Below are 22,478 nucleotides of genomic sequence, written 5' to 3'. Positions count from 1 at the left end.
ATAACACGAAGAATATACTAGAATAAATACTAAGACATGAAACATTAAATGCACATAGGCGACACGGCCATGCAGATTCAAGTATTCACATTACAATGCATAAAGAGCAAGTCAGGCACCGGCTTTTGCATTGAAATAGTGGGACTATGACGAAACACACTGGAGTATCATGCAGGGGGCGCGTAAATGAGGAACCTTCTGGTATTTGTACCTTACATAATAGGAGATAGCGTTTTATATGATCATCATAGGACCACAACAAAAGCAGGACAGTTTGGTTATCTACGACGAACCAAACGTACTGAATTTTTCGGCCTGAGCAAAGCAAGGTGTTTCACAAGAATAACTATTCAAACAACGCAATCGCACAACAACAACTGCAGTCCCCTACTACTTACTGATATATTTTTGAAGGCGTAAAGGTAAACTTTCGTCATTGCTCGTACGCCAGATATATTTTAATTTTCCTAACTGTACCAGAAACCTCAGTTCTCCAATGGCTGAAGACATATACCTCAGTGACTCTTTGATGCAGGCCTTGAGGTAGGAAAGATGATCAGGCTGGTCTACCTCAGCACCATCAATTTCTTTTCGCGATGCTGATTGTACCTCCTTTCGTGCTTTTTCTTGTGCCTCGGGGTTCGTTGCTAAACAATAGAGACTGAATGTGGCAGCTCCTGATGTCTGAAATACAAATCAAACAAGCAAGTTTGTTTTGTCAATTCTTTCTCAGTGAAACGCAGTAACATTCACGTAAGCTACTGCTGACTTTCTTGGACTGGTGGGTTGGTGTATTACCAGAGCCCTGCAGGTGTCCGCAGCATAAAACATTAGCAAAAAGCAGCGCAATATTTTTAGAGGCTGGTTTATTTGGTTTATAGAGTTTGACGTCCCAAAGCAACTATGACTATGAGAGACGCCCTAATGGAGGCCTCAGGAAATTTCGACCTCCAGGGGTTTTTTAACGTGCACTGACACCGCGCAGCCCACGGGCGCCTTGCTTTTCGCCTCCATCGAAAAGCGGCCGCCGAGGCCGGGATTCGATCCCGCATGCTTGGGAAGAGTAGTCGAGCGCCGTAACCACTTCGCCACCTCGGCGGGGCAGGGGCTGCTTGATTGTGACTTTTTCCTAAGAAACTTCTTTGTCTTGCGCAAGATAAACAATGAACTGAAAAACGCACTTTTATGTCATCGAAGACGTCGAAGATGTGCAGGCCCATGGGCAGGCTGCCAGTCAAGAATACTCACTTTCTCCCGACTTCCTATTTTTGTAGTATTAAACTTAATATGCTTGGAACCGAAAAACCATGTACTTTTGCATATTGCGCCCTGTGTGCATGCAAGACGAATCAAAGGGGCTATATATAAGGGCTCAAAGTCAAACAGAACCAAATATTTACTGCCTTCACTTCTTGCAGTGATAATCAATGTCTATATGAGGCAAAATATTGTGCTAGCCTTCTACCCCGCACCTCCACCAAGATGTAACGGGGTAGAAGGCTAGCACAGGAAACCACATCAGGTGATGAACAAGTGTTCACAGCACAGCAGAGCAGAACAAAGCAGGTGTTCAGGCAAGGCCAACGGTTTCTTCTGCTTCGTCGTCTCTCACTCTATTTTCTATCGTCGTCCTCTTCGGTGGCATATACGTAACAATATCATTTATTGAATAAATGTACATATTCAACTCGAGTTTTTCACGTATAGTAGTGTGTTTAATATGGAAGAAAGGAGCACACGTTTTATGAACCCTTAACGTAAAGTGCTCGAAGCGCCTATGAAACATTTCTGCCCACCCTGGTAACTTGACTTTCGAAAATGAACATTTTGTACTCAAGTACGCGTTTTGCTGTCTTCAGAACTAACCCGATATCTCGTCTGCAGACAGTTAGTGAATATGTCAGTGATACAAAGAAAGACCTTTGTCCACATTTGATGCGATCCTCTTGGTGTTCTCTGAAAACCGTTTCGTGCTCCCTGCAAGCCGAATAATATGAGCAATACCAGATGCGCAAAAGGCGCCGAGAGGTAGACTAGACTATTAGCATTGCACTAATAATGTACCCCGAGGTGCGTTCTTTTACCTTCGTATCAGCGTGCTGTACCATCGCCCACAGATCAACAAGAATTCGCAAGCAACCGTTTGGACATGAAAGATGCAAGAATCATGTGGATATGAATGCTTTGTCGAAGACCATACAGCGAAGAGTGTTTGTGGCGGCTGACGTTCATTTCTGCTTCTGGCGTACTTTTGCTCCGAACTTAATATGGGCCGTCTCGCTTTTCTGCGCTGAAGATACATCACTCTTTGGGAGTGATGTATGTTGTGAATGATAGTGATAGAGAATGCCCTATCACAATTTAGCAAGCTTTCCAAGAAACCGGCACAGGCAAATAGCGACTCCAAATGATCCGATAGCCTGATTTTAACGAAATCAAATCGAATGTCCCTGATTCAGGATATCCCCTGCTGAGACAGGGACTAAAGTCTACCATTGCCTATTGAGGCCCCTGTCCCCGATTAGTTTGTACACCCTTCCTCGTTTAACACAGGGGGTGCACTTCAAAATGAGACTTTAAAGCCCGGATCACACAACGGAAACATTTGTTCTACTCGGTCTGGCGACAGCGTCTACGCGTCACGTCAGCTACCCTGTCACACTGCTTCAACACGAAGTGTCCGGAAGTACGTATTTGTCGCCCGGCTACACCGTACGAAAACTTTCGGGGGAATCCTTGAAGAACTCCTTGTCAGACCTAAAACAATCTTCGCTCTGGTTCCTCTGCAGCTACGAGCTACTCTGGCGCAAAAATGAGGGGAGCCACTGCGCGACCCACCACAACTGGTACCAATTACGGCACCCCGCCCGACTGCTTGCAAGACGCTGTACCACGGCAGACAAAGCGATGGAGGGGAGTATTCTTTTTTTTTTTTTTTCAAGTGCTGTTTGCGAACACGAAAGCCATTAAAATACGATCAATCACGGTTCCATGCATGCTGGGGTGGTGTGTTGTCGCCGACATTTTCGCTTGGCTAGCGAACGGGCCAAACACTACGGGCGCTGTTCCATTAAGTTTTCGTTGCCCAAGTCTGTCATACAGAGGTAACACTCCGACAACCTGCTTTATTTCTGAGCTGCTTGTGCAGTGTGACAAGCTGTCTGGAAACAAGTGATTTGGGAAACAAATCTCCGGCTTGATATGCGGACGTGTTTTGACCATGCCGCTGTTGGCTGTCTGAACCGGGCCTAATTCAATATACAGCATAAAGATGTTACAATGCTGCAGGTAACGCAAAATAAAAAAAGGCGTCGAACTTGTATAACCAGTTCTCAAACAGAAATAACATAAACAAATTAAGTTAGACATCATTAAATACGCTACAGTATTTAGAGAACCGTAACTGAGCGCTGCTCTGTGCGCGCAATGTAAAATACAAAACGCAAGCGATAGTAAAGCAAAGAGCAACCTTTTAGAGCAGATTACATAAAATATGCTTTTGCTGTTGAATACCGCAGAATCTCTACTGCTTTTGCTTGAACCTGCCTCAAGCAAAATGAATCCTTAATATGAGGCATGATTAGAATGTAGTCATAATGAACAATCAGAATGTTATAACAATGTCAACTTTTTCTTGTGCTTGGATAACAACTACATTGTAAATCATTGACGATTTCTCGCAATACATTTTTTCATGGTTGCTTAATAAAATCATCACTTTTTGTCTCACCTTTCTGGAGCCATATCGGCGTGTCTTTCCGAACTACAGTGTGTGCAGTGCACAAAAGTCACGGCCGTCTGGAGGCGTACCGGAAAATTGATTTAGGTCCTAAAGTACCTCAGGGTGTCATAGAAAGGGGCAAATCCGGTGCTCAACCTACTTGAAGAAAACGTAGCAATATTTCCTAAATGGTAATCATTCTCTGCCTAGTGAAAATGGTAGACCTGACAAAAACCTTCTGTGGGCAGAAAACGCAATTTGCGTTACAGAGTTTTAGTACGCAGGATAAACGGCAACCTATTCTTTCGGGTATAAAAAGAATAACTGGCCACTGATTTGAATGCGGTAAATACTGAAAAGACGCGTTATAGTATGCAAGATGTCAGATTCGAGCTGCGACCATGTGCTTTCGAAAACCATCCATACACAACAATTTCAGCGGATACTATTGTAAATTGTTCTCCGAAATATTCTCTCTAACTGCATGGTACATTGGAAGATTCTCTTGCACTCTTCGGACATGCACCAGACCGACATCATAACTTCTCTTAGGAAAGATCACTGTAAGACAATATATGTCGCTGCTCAGCAGGTTTTGATGCACGACGATATGCTATCAGTATCTTTTAAATCACCTGCCGGATATTATTTGCATTGCATACGCAGTTCAGCGACCGTCAGCTGGAGGAACACTGAAGAATTTGTGCGTGCTTTAATCTGCAGATAAGACGACAAAAATATTTTCAAACTTCTGCTGATTATCAACTCCCCGTTAACACCTGTTTGGAACCTCCTTCAGACTATATGAGCATAATCCCAAGAAATATGTTTGTCCCAGCTCTGTACTGGTAGGCGGTATACGTTATAAATAATGTTTCTATGTGATACGATACGAATTTATATACCATGAAATTGGATAACTTAAGGAGGCACACTTAGAACTCATGAATTTGCTTGGTACAGTTTCCTTTGTTTGCCCACTACTGCCATAGCCTCATCGAGGCTGCAGTATGTACAAATAAATAAATAAATTATTGTACGTTGAGGTATGGCCCTACGCTATTCCGTCGTAAAAGTTAATTGCGACCCCTATATCAAATCAAAGCTCTATAAGCCTATGTCTAGACGGTGCATCTTTCTTTCCGGCAATATTTGCCTCAGCAAAGCCAATAAATTCCATATTTGACACACTATACCTGTTGTACTGATAATATAGAAACAGCTATAGAAAGCTTGGTCGTGATTTGCGGATGGAAGACGCAGCTACCACTCGAGTATGCAAATGCTGAAATTATGAACGCTGACGATGTAAACTTGTGGGAGGGAAAACACAAGCACGAAAGGAAATCAACACAATAGAACCGCTAACCGCAGTCGTCGTATTTTGAATTTCAGCATTTTAACATCCACTACTACGACCTAGTTCCAATTTCCACTCTCTCTAAGAGCAAAGTATTTTCACAGAACAGAAGTATTGGCTGGTGAATCTTAGCCGTCAAAACTTTACTAAAGGCGACCTTTAAAGTTAAAGGATGCCCTTACACCCAGGACTGAGCGCTTGATAGTCACTGATGTCCTGCGTCCTTAAAAAGACTTGTTTTTAAAGTAAAGAACGCTTGCGTCAGGAGGCAAACTTGAATATTTATATATTTACAGCATTTACTTATTTCACCGCCACACTTGTGTGTGCCATTAACAGTGTTATAAACAATAGGAAAAGTGTAAAAAGAATCAACCCATAAATGCCCATTTTTAGAAATAAAATAATACATTATAAACTATTGCAGTATACAAACATATTTTCATTCTATACAAAGTGAATGAAAAGACCACCATTAGTGATTTGCAATCGAAATTATATTGGGAGTCAACTCTTAGACGTTAAAAACTTCTTCCAAATGATCGCAGCCGTCCGTAAGAATCGGTGACATAGGGTACAACCAATCTGCGCCCTTCGTGCGACAAACAGCTGTACCGTAACTTCTAAAACCGTGTACGCTATTCCCCGCTTTAACTTTTATTTCTTTTAAACATGGATTTCATTACAGTTGAGACATAATCTGTGTACATTAGCCATTGCAAATGGCTAGAATAAGCGGTATACTGCAACTTATTGTTGGCATTTTAAACTGGTGTTGGTTGCGGTATGCCGTAGTTCAATATTTTCTTACCACAGCTACAACTAATCATTCCGCATTCCAAATAAATGGCTTTTAGGTTATATATACACAGCAGAAAAAAAGTGCATCCAAGTCACGATTTTTCACATTTTTTGCAATTGTTTTTGCCGTGCATGGCTGCTTTACTACCTTACGCTTCTGCAGTGCACTTTTGGCGTCTAAATATTTGCGAAGTGTATACGAGAGCGTTCTTTGGTAAACGTACTCTGCCTAGCCATTCCTTGAGTCACAATAATTAGTAGCCGGCGCTGCAGTGATTGTGGTACGGTTCAGTTGATGCTAACTCGGGTTGTGATGAGGCGGTCTTCTTTCCTCGCCACGGCTGTGGGTGCACAATTTCATCTCCCCGTCGGATGTCCGGTCTCGTCGGCATTGCCATGAACAAAGGCATTGTGCCAGGCCCCATCGAATGAATGGTGCCGCTGAAGAAGGAAGGCCGCTTAACGGAGCGCCACTTCGCTGCCAAAGTAGCTATACTCGAATTAACGACGTTATATGGCTTATGTAAATTATGCGCGCCTCTGAACTGAGCCCAAGTCAAATCTAGAAAACCGTCATGCACATACGTTTCTTTATTCTCGGCTGCACATATTGTTCTGAGGAAAAGACACCCTTTTTATTAATTGCTGGCCCAGGGCTGTTAGAAAGTGTTTGGATAAAATGATACCATGGTCATGTTCTTATTGCAGCTTTTCGCTTTCTTTCTTTCTCAACTTGTTAATGGTGGCAAGTATATACATGTAACGTCCTTTTGCTTGAGCCAAATCCGCGAGACCCTCCAGCTACTTCCTGGAAATAAAGTGCACGCTGAATGAACGTGAATTTGAAGTTCAAATTTATTTACTTGGCAAGGTTTGGGTTCAGTGTTCTCCTTCATCAGGCTCAGGTTTGCCAAGAATTGCTACTACAGGGTATTTATTGATGAACAAAATTTCGCCCGCCCGCAATTCTTACGGCCCAGTTCAGACCGTCTCTTAGGAGTGAAAATGCTGGTATGCTGGTAGTAGCGTATAAGAAAAAATTATTTACCGTGTCACTACCACCCACCACGAAGTCGTGCAGGAAAGTGAACATCTCCTTGAAGTCCATCTTCTGCTCGTAGTAAAGATGCTGCAAGATGGTGCAGTTCTGGTTTTGCTCTCCTTTGGATCGAGCTGCCTCCGCTGCTTCTTTTATCATGTTGAACAAGTTTCTGGAGGAATTTTAGCGGTAAGGCAAGGATAACGTGACTATCAAAATTGTTACTGACTAACATTCATGAATTTCCAGCTGTTCGTGAGAAAGACAAGACTGACACAGTGTGGGCGGCCTCTCTTATGCAATTACCCGTTTTCTCCTATCGTCCCCAGCATTTTACCGCAGTAAAAATGCGAGTGCGTTAAAGGCCACATTCTGCATAAAACATTGTGTTGACAGTATCTTAAGCATCGGAGTTTTCAGCAAAAAATTGTGGGTATGGCTCTGGTGCCTGGCACGTGCACTCAATGGGCCCTTATTTATTGAACCATATGACACAGAAAAAGATCGAAGCCCGTACTTCTACTTTTTAAAACGGGTGGGTGAGATGGCAATTGAACCGTCCCAGAAATTGTTTCTGCCATCTACTACCGATTGCTTGTTTATAGCAGCAACAAAAAATTGCACAGACAGTTAAGCTCCGCTCATAAATATATGTCGACACAGTATTAATGGCTCCCGCACGCCGGTTCACATTGCGTGCCCTTTTTCGTCTACACACATTTTGTGACACGGTTAATCGGTGTATCCTTCATTTTGCCTCTATTATGTCTCAAATTCCATAGGATCACAACTTCAAAAGTATGTGAACGTTCACTCGGAGGTGATTAAAGCCACGACTTAAGCAAGCCTCACAAACGTTCCTCCGTGGCTTAGGAGGATCGTGGCCAGATCGTGATGCAAATGTCCTGGGCTCGATTAATATCTCAAAGGAGTTACCTCAGTTCTGAGATTCTTTTATGTCGATTATCTAATCTGGTCTCATGGGGTCAAAGTACCAGCTAACCCATATTTGCCAATGATTACCAGGATGTGTCATTTGCCCACCGTACAGCCCGTCGGAGGCGCTCCTGGGATTTTTGGCTCAGAACGGCCACGATGGATTTTCTGAAGAATAGGGCTTCTAAATGTATCGTGTTCAAAAACACGCTGTGTACTGGACAGAATCGGGCATGTTCATGATGCTCTTCAAAGAAACAGCAACTAAAATCGGGCTCAGAATCAGCCCTGAAACTCTGCTTTGATCTTTCCGCATCGGAGACTTTGTTGGAATCCCAACGCAAAGTGTTTTGTGTACTGTTCGACTTCAGTGCCCGTTAAAGAGTCAGTGTTCTTATTAGAGCGCTCCACTGCAGCTTCTGTCATAGCCTGGGTTGCTTGAAATGAAAAGTTATCTAAAGCGTCTCTAGAAATGCCTGCTGATTTCCATCCCATCCGAACACTTCCGACAAGGATTTAGAAGAGTCTGCTCGTGAGAGGCCGATTCTAATTCTGAAAAGGGTTAGAGGCCGATTCTAATTCCGAAAATCATTAGAATCAGCCTCTTTTAATAGGCTCTTTTAACTCTGGCCCGCCGAAGTGGTGCAGTGGTTAGGGCACTCGACTAATGTGCCCTAACCATTGCACCACCACGCCGGGCGAGAGTTCAAAGAGTCTGCTTGATAATGGCTGATTCTAATTTTGAAAAGGATTAGAATCAGCCTCTTTCGAGCAGACTCTTTTAACTCTCTCCCGCCGTGGTAGGGCAGTGGTTAGGGCGCTCGACTACTCTGCCCAAGTATGCGAGATGAAATCCCTGCCTCGGCGGCCGCTTTTTCTCCAGGCTAAACGCAAGCGCCCGTGTGCCGTGAGATGTCAGTACACGTTCAACACTTTGAAGAACCCCAGGTGGTCAAAATTTCTGGGTCCCTCCATTACGGCGTCTCTCATAGCCCGAGTCGATTTGGGGCGTTAATTTCCACATAAACCATACCATCTTTTACCTCTCCATGGTATACCTCGAAATATCGGCTTTACTTTGCCCAGAGTATGGAGAAGATATACAGGGTGTGTCCTGAAAGTACCGAGACTAGTCGCGGCGTTGCTCGCGTGAATGAGCGTGATAAACCACTTTAGGGAGATGGCCGCAGGCCCTTCAGCTTCACAATCTGATTAGTTGAGTTGGCTGCGAACAGGTGAAGCGAATTGACGGCCTTTAGCGTACAACCCTGTTTCGTAGCTACGTCGAAGAAACTGGAGCGAACATCAGAACAGCGTTGCGCGATGAAGTTTTGCCACAAACGTGAAAAGTCGCCTCCCGAGGCGCTGATTATAATAAAGGAAATGATGCAATTTGTTGACTGCACCTGTTGAAATGGCACAAAATACATTTACAGATGGCGTGAAGCCGCCCTGCCCAGGGATGGTCCGGGCGCCTGTATGTCGAGAAATGACACGCTTAGAAAGAGCTACTGAACCCCCTTCCCGATGGTTTTATTTTCTTAGATCGTGGACGAAACAGAGAATCAATTATTATTCTTCCCATGTCACGCGCGTACATAAAGCTACTTGAATGGAACCTGATAAATCAATTAGGTGCGGCATCGGAAAACCGTTTTAATACTCACGGAACAAGATAGTCGCCAGCGCGTTTAAAACTGCGGATGGTGGGCGTCGAGAAGTATCGGTAGTAAGGGAAATGGGTCACTAGCGTGTCCATGTCTCTGAAGAGGGTGGTCACGCCATGCTTCACCCTCGCCGCATCAGAGTCCGCTGGCAGTGGATCTTCCAGAAGTCCGAGCCGCTTGTCCAGAGAGATCAGCATTACCGCTGAAGGAATAGAACAGGCCATCACCGGTAAGAATAAGATATATAAAGGAAAAATGGTAGGGGTAACATTAAGAGATAGAAAGCGTGCAGAGTGGGTCAGAGAAATAACTCAAGTTAACGACATTCTAGTGGAAATTAAGAAGAAGAAATGGACATGGGCAGGACATGTAGTGCGAAGAGAGGATAACCGATGGTCGCTGAGGGTAACAAACTGGATTCCAAGGGAAGGAAAGCGTGGCAGGGGGCGGCAGAAAGTTAGGTGGGCGAATGAGATTAAGAAGTTCGCAGGGGTCAAGTGGATGCAGCTAGCACAGAACCGGGTTAAGTGGAGAGATATGGGAGAGGCCTTCGCCCTGCAGTGGGTATAATCAGGCGGATGATGATGATGATGATGATGATGATGATGATGATGATGATGATGATGATGATGATGATGATGATGATGATGATATAAAGGTTAATCTACATATTGCGTATATACTTTATTAGATCAGGCAAAATTGCATAATCAAGTAGGTCCCAACATTCGAGGATAAAAAGGGCATTCTTATGTGATGTGCTGCAACAAAAATCGTGATTTTCTAGTCACTCTGTCATATTCGCAAGCCACGCGTACCGGTGGTGCGCTAATTTCTATTGTAGAAACCTACGCTAGCAACGCACTACGGCAACCACTGCGAGGCAGCATCTGGAAAGAGTCGCTTTTTTCTGCTGGAAAACGTTCCAGAACATTGCACCTGCGTTGCCGTTGTTGTATACACTTGGGAATAGAGGTTACCGTCTGCAGCTTTTTGCTTAATACAGTTCCCCTACTGCGTCGCTATAGCTCCAGTGCGCGCCCTGCTATGCAGACATGTTTTGCTCATATTCTTTCGTAGCCTTCTCATGTGCCGTAGTGCCTTACAGTCAGTATTACAAGTGAAGTGGGAAAATTTCAATGTATGCCAGACTTTTTTGTTCGCAAGGGATATACGTGTAAACTGAGACGGTCCAAATAAAAGGCGGGTAAAAATATGAATTTTATGCAAGATATGCAAGATTGCACAGTGTGTACCGCCACGAAAATGAAGGCTGTCATACAGGACTGCCCTGCAAGAGTTCTCTTTCTAGTTTCTCGCAAAAAGGACATACCTGTGGTTGGAAAAAGTTCACAGCTCTAAAATACCACAGCCAAAGTTGAAAAAGAAGCAATCCAAAACGAAAAAAAGTGAGGAACCAAACCACCATTCTTTGGCGCACTACCCGAGTACGCTAACCACCGCTCTAGTTAAAGGAAATAAAATGCGTTAGCTTAGGCGACCACCTGACATAGATACAAAGCCTCGTTTCAACGAAGCCATTTAAGCGTTCCTGCGTGACCAACGAATAGCATTGCCTGACTCAGGCATCGAAGAGCACTGGCAGGTTGATTCTTATTAAACATTTCAACTCCTCAAATAAACAACCCAAGTTTGCAACTCCTAACTTTCTGATATCATTTTCAAGGTTCGGTTAGAGGTGACCTTAATACCCAAGAAAGTGAAAGGTTGGAAAGCCGTTGATGTAGCTAGGCTCGTAGAAGCACCGGACGCGATATTCGGAAAATCCCATACTCTTCCCTTAGCCTCACCTACTGTTGGCTTCTTTCCTTCATGTATTATAACGAGCCCCTCATTCCCCCTAAGAGTCTTGCTTTGTCGTTTTGTCGCAGAAACCATCGAAGAATCAATTCTCAGCCACGGCAGCTGCCAGGTACCACCTGCTAGAGCTATGCCCTTCATGTTTCGCTCACAATGCCGATACCGACAACGGTGTCAGATTTTTTTAGTAGCGAAGCAATAAAAGCTATCGCGTGAACTCTCTATCCCGAAAAGGTTGCAATTCCTATATACTCGCCATTCGTCCGCAGTTGTGCACTTCGGACATTTTCTGGCGTGCAAACATTGCGGTCATATATCGAATTTCCGTTAATGATGCAGGATATTTCTCCTCGTTATCAGAAACATTACCAGTTCGCCAGATTTTTATTACTTATCGGTGTCTTTTTTCAGGCACATCGTTATATATTCTTACTTTATTAGTGCTGGCTGTTTTGTCACCGTGTTGGGACGCATGCGATTCTTCCCGCATGCAGAGACGTTTAGGGCAATATGGCATGCCATACTCCATTTTTAGCTTCGCTTGCTGCCAGCGGAGCAAAGACGCAAAAATATCAGTTCAGACTGAGCATATCGGATGCGCAAAAAGACAACGAAGTGTTGTACAAACGACAGCTGAATTGGCTCGTATTAAACGTGCAGCAGCATAGGGAACGGCAAAAATGGTCTAATCCGGGCCCTTGCTGCCATTTTTGCTACGTTCTTTCTAGCTTGCTTTTATAAGAATACTTTGCACTCTTCATAGTTGCTTCATGCAACTATGAAGAGTGCCTGTTATGCAGCCATGAGTGCTATTTCAGTGGTCAGCAACGTGTTTATTTATGCGAGAGGACACTTTTATTACTATTTATAAACTGAAAGGCTACATTTTTTCGTGCACCTTTGCTTTGCGAGCCCTCCTTCTGCCATTGATATCGGGGTGCAGAAGATCGGACGAGCTGCAGCGATTGTAGTTACTACTTAATGTATACGCACGTGGTGAAAAGTACATAAGGACATTGCAAGAGCTTAGTTGGAATCAAGAACGTACTTCGATGTCCTCGACACTTCGAGCTTAACTGGAAAAAGAGCGTGCCCCCACATTACAGAAATATTGTGATGTATACAGTATATGTTTTCTTGCTTATAACGCGCTGGTATAGCTGAGAACGAACCAGGCATTTCATGCTCACAAGGGGAATAGTAACGCACGAAAGAAGTCGCGACGCGTGAGTGGACATAGACGAGCGTTAAAAGCTCTCGTTTGTGTCCAATGCCTCGCTGCGTCTTCGTTCTTCTGCTATCATCCGCTCTTGAGTGTAAAGCACCACCATGCCTAAAACTATTTTCTGCTTAGACGAACATTGTCTGCTTGTTTAAGCTCCATGTCGTACGCACAGTCTAGTCTCAGTCCCGAATCGAACATAACCTGTCCGGTTTTCGAGCTACACACCGGACAAGGCCGTATGGTTCAGGCGCGGAGTCAGAAACACCCTGTCTGGCACAGCTCAATGCTTGTCGGTCCGGTGTAACCTCAGAACATAAATTCGGCTGTCTTGTTTAAGCTCCATACCCGACTGGTCGGCCACTTTCAAGCGCTGTATGGGACAGATACAAATCTGCTTAAGCTTATATATAACAGGTCTTGGTATGAGTCTCCCAGGCGGCATTGGCAGACTGCCGACCTACGGCCGAATCTCAGATTCTGGTAGGTAGCCGGCATGGCCGACCATGGGTACTCGGCCGAATGACGGCCCATGGTTGGCCACGTACCAGGTTGGGCATAGGTCGGCCTCCGCCCAAGGCCTTAGCCTTGGCATACGACTGAACGCCGACCAATTCGGCCACAGTTGCATTGGCCAATGGGCGGCCCTTAATCGGCCAATGCACTAGGTTGAGTAAAGTCAGCCAGCGCCATGGCCCGAGCTCGTAACCCCGACTGAACGCCGACCTGCTTAGAATTGGTTATTGAGGCATTCGGCAGCCCACTGTCGGCCACGTACCAGATTGGTCAGCAGCCGACCAGCGACCACAATCCAAGCATATGCTCTACTGGATGACAATTAGATAAATAAGCACCGCAGGCAACCTTTAAGCACTACTTTGCCTGACTATTCAAGACAGCTTTTAAAAACGAATTAATCGCACAATCCCCAAGCACAAGACATTGCCTTACATTACTTTATAGAATTATGCGCAGACAATTTATAAACCTGCTCTCCTAACTGGACTGTCTATAGTTTGGTCATTTTCAGATTCTCAAATCACTGTTTCCGACAGATACCGAGCACAACCAAATTTTCTGTTCTACAAGCTCTTTAACGATTTAGAATCAATAGGTATGTTGAAGTGCAAAAACAAGCCTAAAAACATAACGCACCAACGGTTATCGTTAACGCTTCATGGCCGATGTAATTGTTAATCGAAGAGCATTCTGCAACGGGAAGCGTAGCGCGCAAGGCCAAGCAGCAGCCGAAAGAGTGATGAAAGAGCGGGATAATCTGAGTGGTGTAGCCGACGGCGTGAAAGCGTGAGAAAGCGTGCGTGCGCAGACCTTGCTCGCGAAGTAATAAAGACGATATCCGTTAGCGCAAAGGGCGTGATCGAAAGAAAACATCCCAAAAATATAGAGAAAAAGGCGGCTAGGCGCGGGGCTTTTGAACAGTACCGCATATGTTTCAGAAGCGTCGCCAGGCCTGTTCCCGAGCATTATTCTAGCGCCAGGGCTACTAGTGGCAGCCTTGTCTGAATAAACAACATTGCCACCGTCTAGCGTCTCCAAATTCCCCTGCGTTCGTAGTTTTCGTTGGCAAGTCTTGACCGTTGTGGATTAAGCCAGTATCTGATTTATCGTTGTACGGCTTCTTGGCAATTGAGGCAAAAAGGGCTTTCTTCGAAGTAGTTTTTTTTTTCTAAAATATGTTATGCATAAGCGCCGTTTGATGTTTCTGGAAAGGAGCAGTTCTTTTTAATTATGCGCGAAATAAGATGCAATCACGTGTATGATTATATTATTTTCACTTGCGTTGTTCTGCCATGTCACTTCATTATTGGAGCAATACAAGATTTCCTCGCATTGTTTTTGTTCACGCAAAAAATTTGACGTTTTAATAACTTTGTTACATGCGCATTATTATTACAACCACAAATATGTTACGCTTTCACTGGTAGCTGTACTCGAAGGTAAAGGTTATTTCAGTTGATTCAATGAAACTTTTTCTAACTCAAAACTCTGCAAAAAGTCACTTTTCTCCCCGCCGGGGTGGTGCAGTGTGGCTGCGCTCGACTACACTGCCCTAGGATGTGGGATTGAATCCCGGCCTCGGCGGCCGCTTTTCTGCGGCGGCGAAAACCAAGGCGCCCGTGAGTTGTGCGATGTCAGCGGGCGTTTAAGAACTCTAGGTGGTCGAAAATTAATCCTCCACTGCGGCGTCTCTCATAGCCTGAGTCGCTTTGGAACGTTAAACCCCACAAACCACCAAAAGGTGAGTTATCCTCTTTATTCCGGCTTGTATTGTGAATGAAGATCCTCGATAAAAACACTTCAGCTGCCTCATTGCACACACCAACGTCTTAGGTTTTAATGTTAAAAATTTCATGCCGGAAAATTTTTTCGACAGGAGAAATATTTTTTAAACTCAATCAACAAGAACAGTGGTAGGCGCTGCCGAACTGAGACTTCCTTGAAGAACAAGTTCGTGTCACCGCGTGATATCAAGGTTTCGCCTTAACAGTCCTGCTTTTTACGAAACTAACAACTGGGTCACTTGAAAGTATTTCAAATGCATCGCAAACGATATATTTTTGTGAGTTGGCTACGTCCAACTTTTGAGGGTTCAAGGCACTCAGTGAAGTGCGCACATCATTGGTGTTGTTTCTGTAGTGTCAATCATTGGCCCTCATCCCTTCAATACCTTATGGTGCCTCATAACAGTCAATCTTCGCCTACAAACGCTTTTTAATTCCTTTTTTGTTTCCTTACCTTTCCGATTTCTTATTAACTCTTGCTCATCTTTTCAACGCTTGAATCGTTAGTGCCATAAAAGTGCCATTGCTCTTCAGCCTCAGAACTACATACATCTGATGACACACCACTCCTTTATTTTGCACCTAGTGCGGGCTGCAATTTCACTCCTGCCTTGATTATAACCACCAAGTTCAGATAACCTTCGGTGGATTATACTTCCCGCCTAAACTATGTGTTTTTTTCTTCGCTATTCTCAAACATCTTTGCTATGAAGATTATGGATGGATGCATAAGGCTTTGAATCGGGGAACGGCTCGCACCATCCGTTGCGGCAGCGCCATACGATCGAAGGAATTTTCCAGTGAGCGCTGCATCACAAATAAGCAAAGCAGAAATGGTCACCGCTACTCGCTTAACTATTACTTCCGTAATTATCTTCTAATGACGCATCAAAACGTTATTAGCTCAGAGTCATAATGAATTTTAACATTAGGTCCTCCTTTATTCTGAGAGGAACATTGCGGTTCTATGGCGGACTGGCTGCGTGCTCGCCTCGCACTGGCAAGGCACCGTTTTCGACTCCACGGGTTTCCGCAACACGTCTATTGTTTCTTTACTTTCGTCTGATTTCCACATTACAAACTTGACGCCGACATCTGCTCTTCTGCGATACGGGGCACCTATCGTTGTCACGTTAATAAGGTTTACGCAACGGCTGCTTCACCAAGCGTAGTGATGCTTTCGCTTCAAAAATTACCTAATACCTTCACAGACCATCCACGCAGTGATGTACTGTCCGCAGTGCGGCTTACAACAGTGGCACTCGGGAGCCGCAATACAACTGTTATAAAGAGAATTTATTTGAATGAACATACCGAAGATAAGACAAGCATAAACATGTCATCTACCCACAGTAATGGATTAAAAGGCGCGACTTGGTCAGCCCGATAAACAGCGCGCCGATCATGCAGGAATGCATTTCCCGGATACATTTTTAACCACCTTTGTCCGTAATGGATCCGTCCAGAAAACTCTACAGGACTGCCAAAGGTGTCCTAGCAAGGCTCAGAGAAATACCGAAAATCCTTATCGTTGTTTTTCTGATTATCACTTAAAAACTGGATGTGGTTTTACGTGCGGTTAAAAATAGTGGGAAGCGATAGCTTCGCTGTAGGTGTTGACGCATAAACGGCCGCCGGCTGCAGCGGCATCCTCGTCGGCAAATTATTTCTGCTTTCAATTCCCCCTTCATCCCTACACATACACCTCGGGTCAGGTGTCCATGCAATAAATGTGAAATGTACTGCTCTTTTTCTTTTTCTTTTCCTGTGCACCAAGTATTATTATTACTTCCGTTCCTCTATCATCATCCTCAGCCTGGCTATACCTACTGCAGAGCGAAGGCCTTTCCCATATTCCTCTAACCCGGTCCTGTGCTAGCTGCATCCACTTGTCCCCTGCGAATTTATTAACCTCATCCACCCACCTAACTTTCTGCCAACCCCTGCTATGCTTTCCTTCCCTCGGAGTCCAGTTTGTTGCACTAAGCGACCATCGGTTATCCTTTCTTGGCGCTACATGTCCTGCCCAAGCCCATTTCTTCTTGATGATGATGGTGATGATTAAACTTTAATTTCCACTGATTTAGGAGGCCCCCTACTCCCTGCTCTTGGCACGCAGGCCTGAGGAACGGGGGCTGGAACCTCCGTGACTAAGAACTAGCGAATATACATTGGTTATTCGCGGCCTAAGCCGCCAGGCGGACGGCTTTTTGCTGGTCAGCGGGGACGTCGGCTCGCAGCATGGTCACCCAGGCTTCTCTACTTTTAATGTTGTCCCTAGCGCCCGGATATTTAGGGCATTTCCAAAGTATATGGTCGAGAGTCCCCCTCGTTCGCAGGCTTTATATTTATCATTGGAAAGAGAGAAAGGGGAGCCGTAGTGAAGGGCTGCGGAGTAATTTCGACCACCTGGGGATCTTTAACGTGCGCTGACATCGCACAGCACACGGACGCCACTTCGTTTCGCCTCCATCGAAACGCAGCCGCCGTGGTCGGGTTCGAGCCCGGGAACACCGAACAGTAGTCGGGCGTCTTACCACTGCACCACCCCGGCGGGGCTGCTCGCAGCATAAATTTCAACTCCTCGTCATTCGAGGTAAGGGGAGAGGTAGGCGGGCTCATCAAGATTCCATTCCCATTACTGTTAAGGTTAACGGACAACCCATACCAGAAGTCCAGACACTGAGGGTGTTGGGCCTCTTCATACAGAGTAATGGCAAGAATGCGGAGACGATTAACAGGCTTTCTGCCACTACCCATCAGACAACCCGTCTAATTAAACGAATTGCCAACCGAAGAAGGCACATGAGAGCGAAAGACCGGTGCAGATTAGTGCAAGAATTTGTTCTTAGTCGCTTCACCTACTCAGTGTCCTACCTACAGCTCTATGCCGCAGAGAAGACCAAGCTGGAGTGCCTCATCAGAAAAGCATTCAAAGCGGCACTAGGGCTTCCTCACTACACATCTACAGAGCAATTTCTTCAACTCGCCATTCATAACACGCTCGAGGAACTTTGCGCGGTCCACATCACCACACAGATGGCGCGGCTGACAAAAGCTAAATCAGGCAGAACCATCCTTGGCGCACTAGACGCAAATTTACAGCCAGAAATAGATGAACCGATTGATCTACCCACAGCACTCAGGAAACGGCTCACCATTAAGCCTCTTCCCAAAAACATGCATCCTATACATCACGAGGGTAGGAGGATGGCCAGGGCCCTGGCTCTTCATAAGACTCATAAGCACCGACCGGGTGTTATCTACGTTGATGCGGCTGAGTATGCAGTTCCAAAAAGAGCATTTGCAGTGGCAGGGGTAGCGGGAAAACACGCCAAAGTGTTCTCGGCCTCCCTCCGTGTACGAACATCCGCAATGACTGAGGAGGCAGCCATCGCTTTAGCCATTACAAATTCAGAGGCAGATATTATCATCAGCGACTCCAAAACTGACATACACAATTTCGCCCGAGGTAGAATTGCCCAATCTACTCTACCTATACTTATCAATAATTTCTTCCCAGATAGGGACATTGAATTGATTTGGGTACCGGCACATTCTGGCAACCCTGTAAACGAGGCGGCTCACCACACAGCCCGATGTTTAGTCGGCCGGGCGGTGACCACCTCCGCACTAGGGAAAGCCAAGGATAACCTTATATCATTTCACGATTTAACCCATCACTTCCGCCTTGAACGAAGGAAGTCTCCGCCCTCGTACAAGCGTCTTAGCAAAGAACATGAAATTACCTGGAGAAGGCTCCAAACAAGCTCCTTTCCAAACCCGGTAGTTTTTTCACCTATTTTCCCTAGCCAATTTTCTCCTGACTGCACACTGTGCGATGAGAAAGCTACCCCTAAACCATATACTGTGGGGATGCAAGGAGGATCCCCCACCTCCAAAATTAGGAGACATCCTGCATCCAGATGACAGGAAGACACTGCTGCGCAGCTCGGACCCGTGCATACAAGACCGGAGCCTCAAGCGCGCCTACGAGGTCGCTAACAGACTTGACCTGCTGGCCATCTAGTAGGGGAATGTAACTTGGCCCTATATAACTATCCGGCTTAATAAAGGTTTCTTCTCTCTCTCTCCTTCATAACCAGGCCAGACGGAAGGCGAGAGCACACGCCCTAGACAGAGCACATACGAACGAACACAACACGGTTTACGTGGACGCCGTAGAATTACACACAGCTCAGCTTACGCGATATGCGCGGTATGCAGATGCTTTGAACACATCATACATCCGTAGAAGTGGAAGAATGCGCGACAGCCAACGCGATAGGTTTTTCCTCTGTCAACCTTATCCTCAGTGATTCTAATACTGCCATACAAAATTTCGCCCGAGGCCAGATACATACTGCCTCTCATAAAATCCTAACTACCAACTTTAAACCACCGCGACCCATAGAACTTGTTTGGGTACCAGCCCATTCAGGCAACCCCGGTAGCAAAGCAATCCATTCTACTGCCCGAGCATACGTCGACCGAGCAACAGATACCGAGGACCTATGCAGCGCCACAGATCGGCTGATCACGTACAACGACATTACACTACACTACCGATCTGAAAGACTTCACTACCCTCCCCCACACCCCTTCTTAACTGAACCACAACGAATAACATGGAGCCACCTTCAAGTCCACACTTTTCCCTCCCCAGCACTGCTGGCACTCTTCTCCCCGTCAACTCACAAATCCGAATGTTCCCTTTGCGGGGCCCCCAGAGAGCTACATTCGAATTATGTTCAGATTCCCAGAGTTTAAACCACCGGCCGCAAGGAACCTACGGACAACGAGGCTTGGGAGATCGCGATCTCCAGCTCAGAACCGGCTTCACAAAGGAGACGGGTCGACTGGGCTGAAACGGTCGCCTGCAGGCATGGCCTGCCGCCCACCACACGTTATCAGGAGCCGGTCCAGCCCTTGTAACAAGTATTTCGCGGCTCCACCAAATAAAGTGTTTCACCACCACCACCCGCGTTCTCGTTCACAGCAGTCGAGCGCCCTAACCACTGTACCACCACGATGGGGCTGGATCGAAAGAGTGGAGACGGTTTTTTTTATTGATTTATAGGAAGGAAAAGGCGCGGTAACTGTCTCACTTGTTTTCTGTGGACACCTCAACCGCGCCGTAAGGGAAGGGAGGAAGGTGGAAGTGAAAGTGGAAACAGAGAAAGAGGAGCCGTAGTGGAGGGCTGCGGAGTAGTTTCGACCATCTGGGGATCTTTAACGTGCGCTGACATCGCACAGCGCACGGACGCCTCTTCAGGAGACGGTTGTCCAGGTATGCTTCATATGACAGGAGTATTGGAGGCGGCTGTCCATGTACGCTTCATATGAGCAAAACGAAGACACAGTAACTGTGAAACATCTGGGTGGACACCAGAACTGAGGCACAAAAGAAAAGAGGAAGGAGGAACGGAGAGAAGGGAGTGGGAAAGAGGTGCCACATTGAAGGGCTCTGAAATAATCGCGCAGAAGCGAGTCAGATCGAATCGTAAGCAGCGACTGTGGCCATGGCTGTGGCTAACACTCATGGAACTGGTTCAAGGATAGCTGTGCATGATATTTTGAAAGCGAAGCTCATACTTGGCTCATGCGTGGCTTGAAATATGTGTTTACTTTACGTGTGACCGCCGAGTGCAACAAATAACTTGTTAACGTCATTTGCTGTCTACATTTTCATGCAACCGTTCCTTGTGCAGCGTTCAGGGCGGTGTTATATTTCCCCTAACATTTAACCTCCCTCTGTTAGTCTAGTTGAAGGTTGCTTCACGGCAGCGGTTCGAACCGATGACATTTACATGATAATGTATGCCGTTGATTGTTCGTATCCACCAAAAAAAGATACCATAATGCGCCTTTTCTTTCCCGCAAAACCAAGTCATCTAAAGCCTGTCCGCCCCGCCGGGATGGTGCAGTGGTAAGACGCCCGACTACTGTGCCGGAGTTCCCGGGTTCGAACCCGACCACGGCGGCTGCGTTTCGATGGAGGCGAAACGAAGTGGCGTTCGTGTGCAGTGCGATGCCAGCGCACGTTAAATATTCCCAGGTGGTCGAAATTTCTCCGTAACCCTCCACTACGGCTCCCCTTTCTCTCTTTCTACTTTCATTCCCACCTTCTTTTCTTCCCTTACGGTGCGGTTTAGGTGTCCACGGAGCAAGTATGACTAATACTGCGCCTTTCCCTTCCTGTGAACCAATTAATATCATTATTATTATCTAAAGACTGTCCAGCGGCTGCGTATCGATGGAGGCGAAGCGGAGAGTACTCCGTGTGCTGTGTGAAGTAACTGCTCGGTAAAAGGCCATTTTTTAACCTATAGCAGCGACACAAGTGCAGAAAAATACATTTGACCAAGACGCGTCAGCACGACCAAGAAAACTTAGAAATTTGGCAATGGAACTGCAGAGGCTAGCGCAAAAAACAGGCCCTACTAAAACAATACATAAACACACAGCTTAGACCCCCCAATGTGTTTGCGCTCCAAGAGACTGGAACCAGGCCCTCTTTACAGGGGTACGATGTTTACGAGAGCCAAAACGGAGGTAAAGCAGCCGTTCTAGTCATCAAAGCCATCACCGCAATCAGGCACGATACCATCGCCGACACGGACACCGAGCACGCGCTTGTCGAAATCATTCCGAAAAGGCGAAAGGGAAGGAGCACATTCGTACTGAACGTGTACAGCCCGCCAAGACAAAGAAAAGCCAAATTCTTCGAACTCTTCTATGGAGCGCACAAGCTGGCCAAAGAAAATGCACTCATTATCGTGGGAGATTTCAACGCCATGGACACGAGTTGGGGATACCGGAAACAAGATATCAAGGGCAGAACATTAGCGGACGTAGCCGAATATTTTGGCTGCAAGCTAATCGCAGATCCCGCGACCCCCACGAGAATCGGTAATAGTGTGAGCACGGACACTTGCCCGGACCTCACGTTCGTAAGGAAGAGCAAGGAGTCACAGTGGGAAAACATGATGGAAAACCTAGGTAGCGATCACTTTATCCTCGGGACGCGAATAGCATCGGAAAGGGTAAGATGCCGGATCGGACAAGCAAAACTCACGGACTGGAACGCGTTCCGCGGGGCTTGCAAAAAATCTGAAGGCGGCATTCAATAACTAGAAGAATGGAGCGGCATGCTGACAGAAACGCGAGACAAATGCACAAAAAGTGTAAGACGAACAACAAGAATGCCCGAAGTAGACGGGCGCCTTCTGCGGCTATGGGAAGCCAGACGCAGTCTCACCAAAAGATGGCGGAAGCGAAAACACAACAGGAAACTAAAACTAAAGATAGCATAAGTTACGGTAAAAGCTGAAGAATACGCAGCGCAACTCGCGAGACAAAATTGGGAGCAATTCAGCGACTCGCTTAAGGGAACCTTACGTACGGCCAGAACCTGGAATCTCTTAAGAGCACTAATCGATCCGACCAAAATAAAATCAGAAAACAATAAAAGCATCCAAAGATTCATCCACTCCTTCGAGGGTTCGGACACCGATCTTTTAGAGAAGGCACGAAAAAAATGTTTCGGTGATCGCAACCCCTCACGATACCAAGGAACCTATCGCGGAGCCGAAAACGAGAAACTCG

The 22,478-nt window shown here is 45.9% G+C and overlaps 1 protein-coding gene across 1 annotated transcript in view; it reads right to left on the bottom strand.

Moving 5' to 3' along the window:
- The window catches only part of LOC146174667 (putative cytochrome P450 301a1, mitochondrial), a 71,705-nt gene that overhangs the window by 8,836 nt on the left and 40,391 nt on the right, over positions 1 to 22,478 (bottom strand). Inside the window, exons 4-6 of the mRNA XM_084585430.1 lie at positions 9,525 to 9,726; positions 6,931 to 7,093; positions 515 to 684 (exon numbers count right to left, since the gene is read on the bottom strand). Of these exons, the coding sequence (XP_084441556.1) occupies positions 515 to 684; positions 6,931 to 7,093; positions 9,525 to 9,726 (535 nt within the window). The remainder of the gene's footprint in view (positions 1 to 514; positions 685 to 6,930; positions 7,094 to 9,524; positions 9,727 to 22,478) is intronic.

The sequence above is a fragment of the Amblyomma maculatum genome, chromosome 11, assembly GCF_055883805.1.
Source record: "Amblyomma maculatum isolate TAMU_Amacu chromosome 11, ASM5588380v1, whole genome shotgun sequence".
NCBI lineage: Eukaryota > Metazoa > Arthropoda > Arachnida > Ixodida > Ixodidae > Amblyomma > Amblyomma maculatum.
The sequence above is the reverse complement of the archived record's forward strand: the minus strand, read 5'-3'. Positions and strand labels throughout refer to the sequence as shown.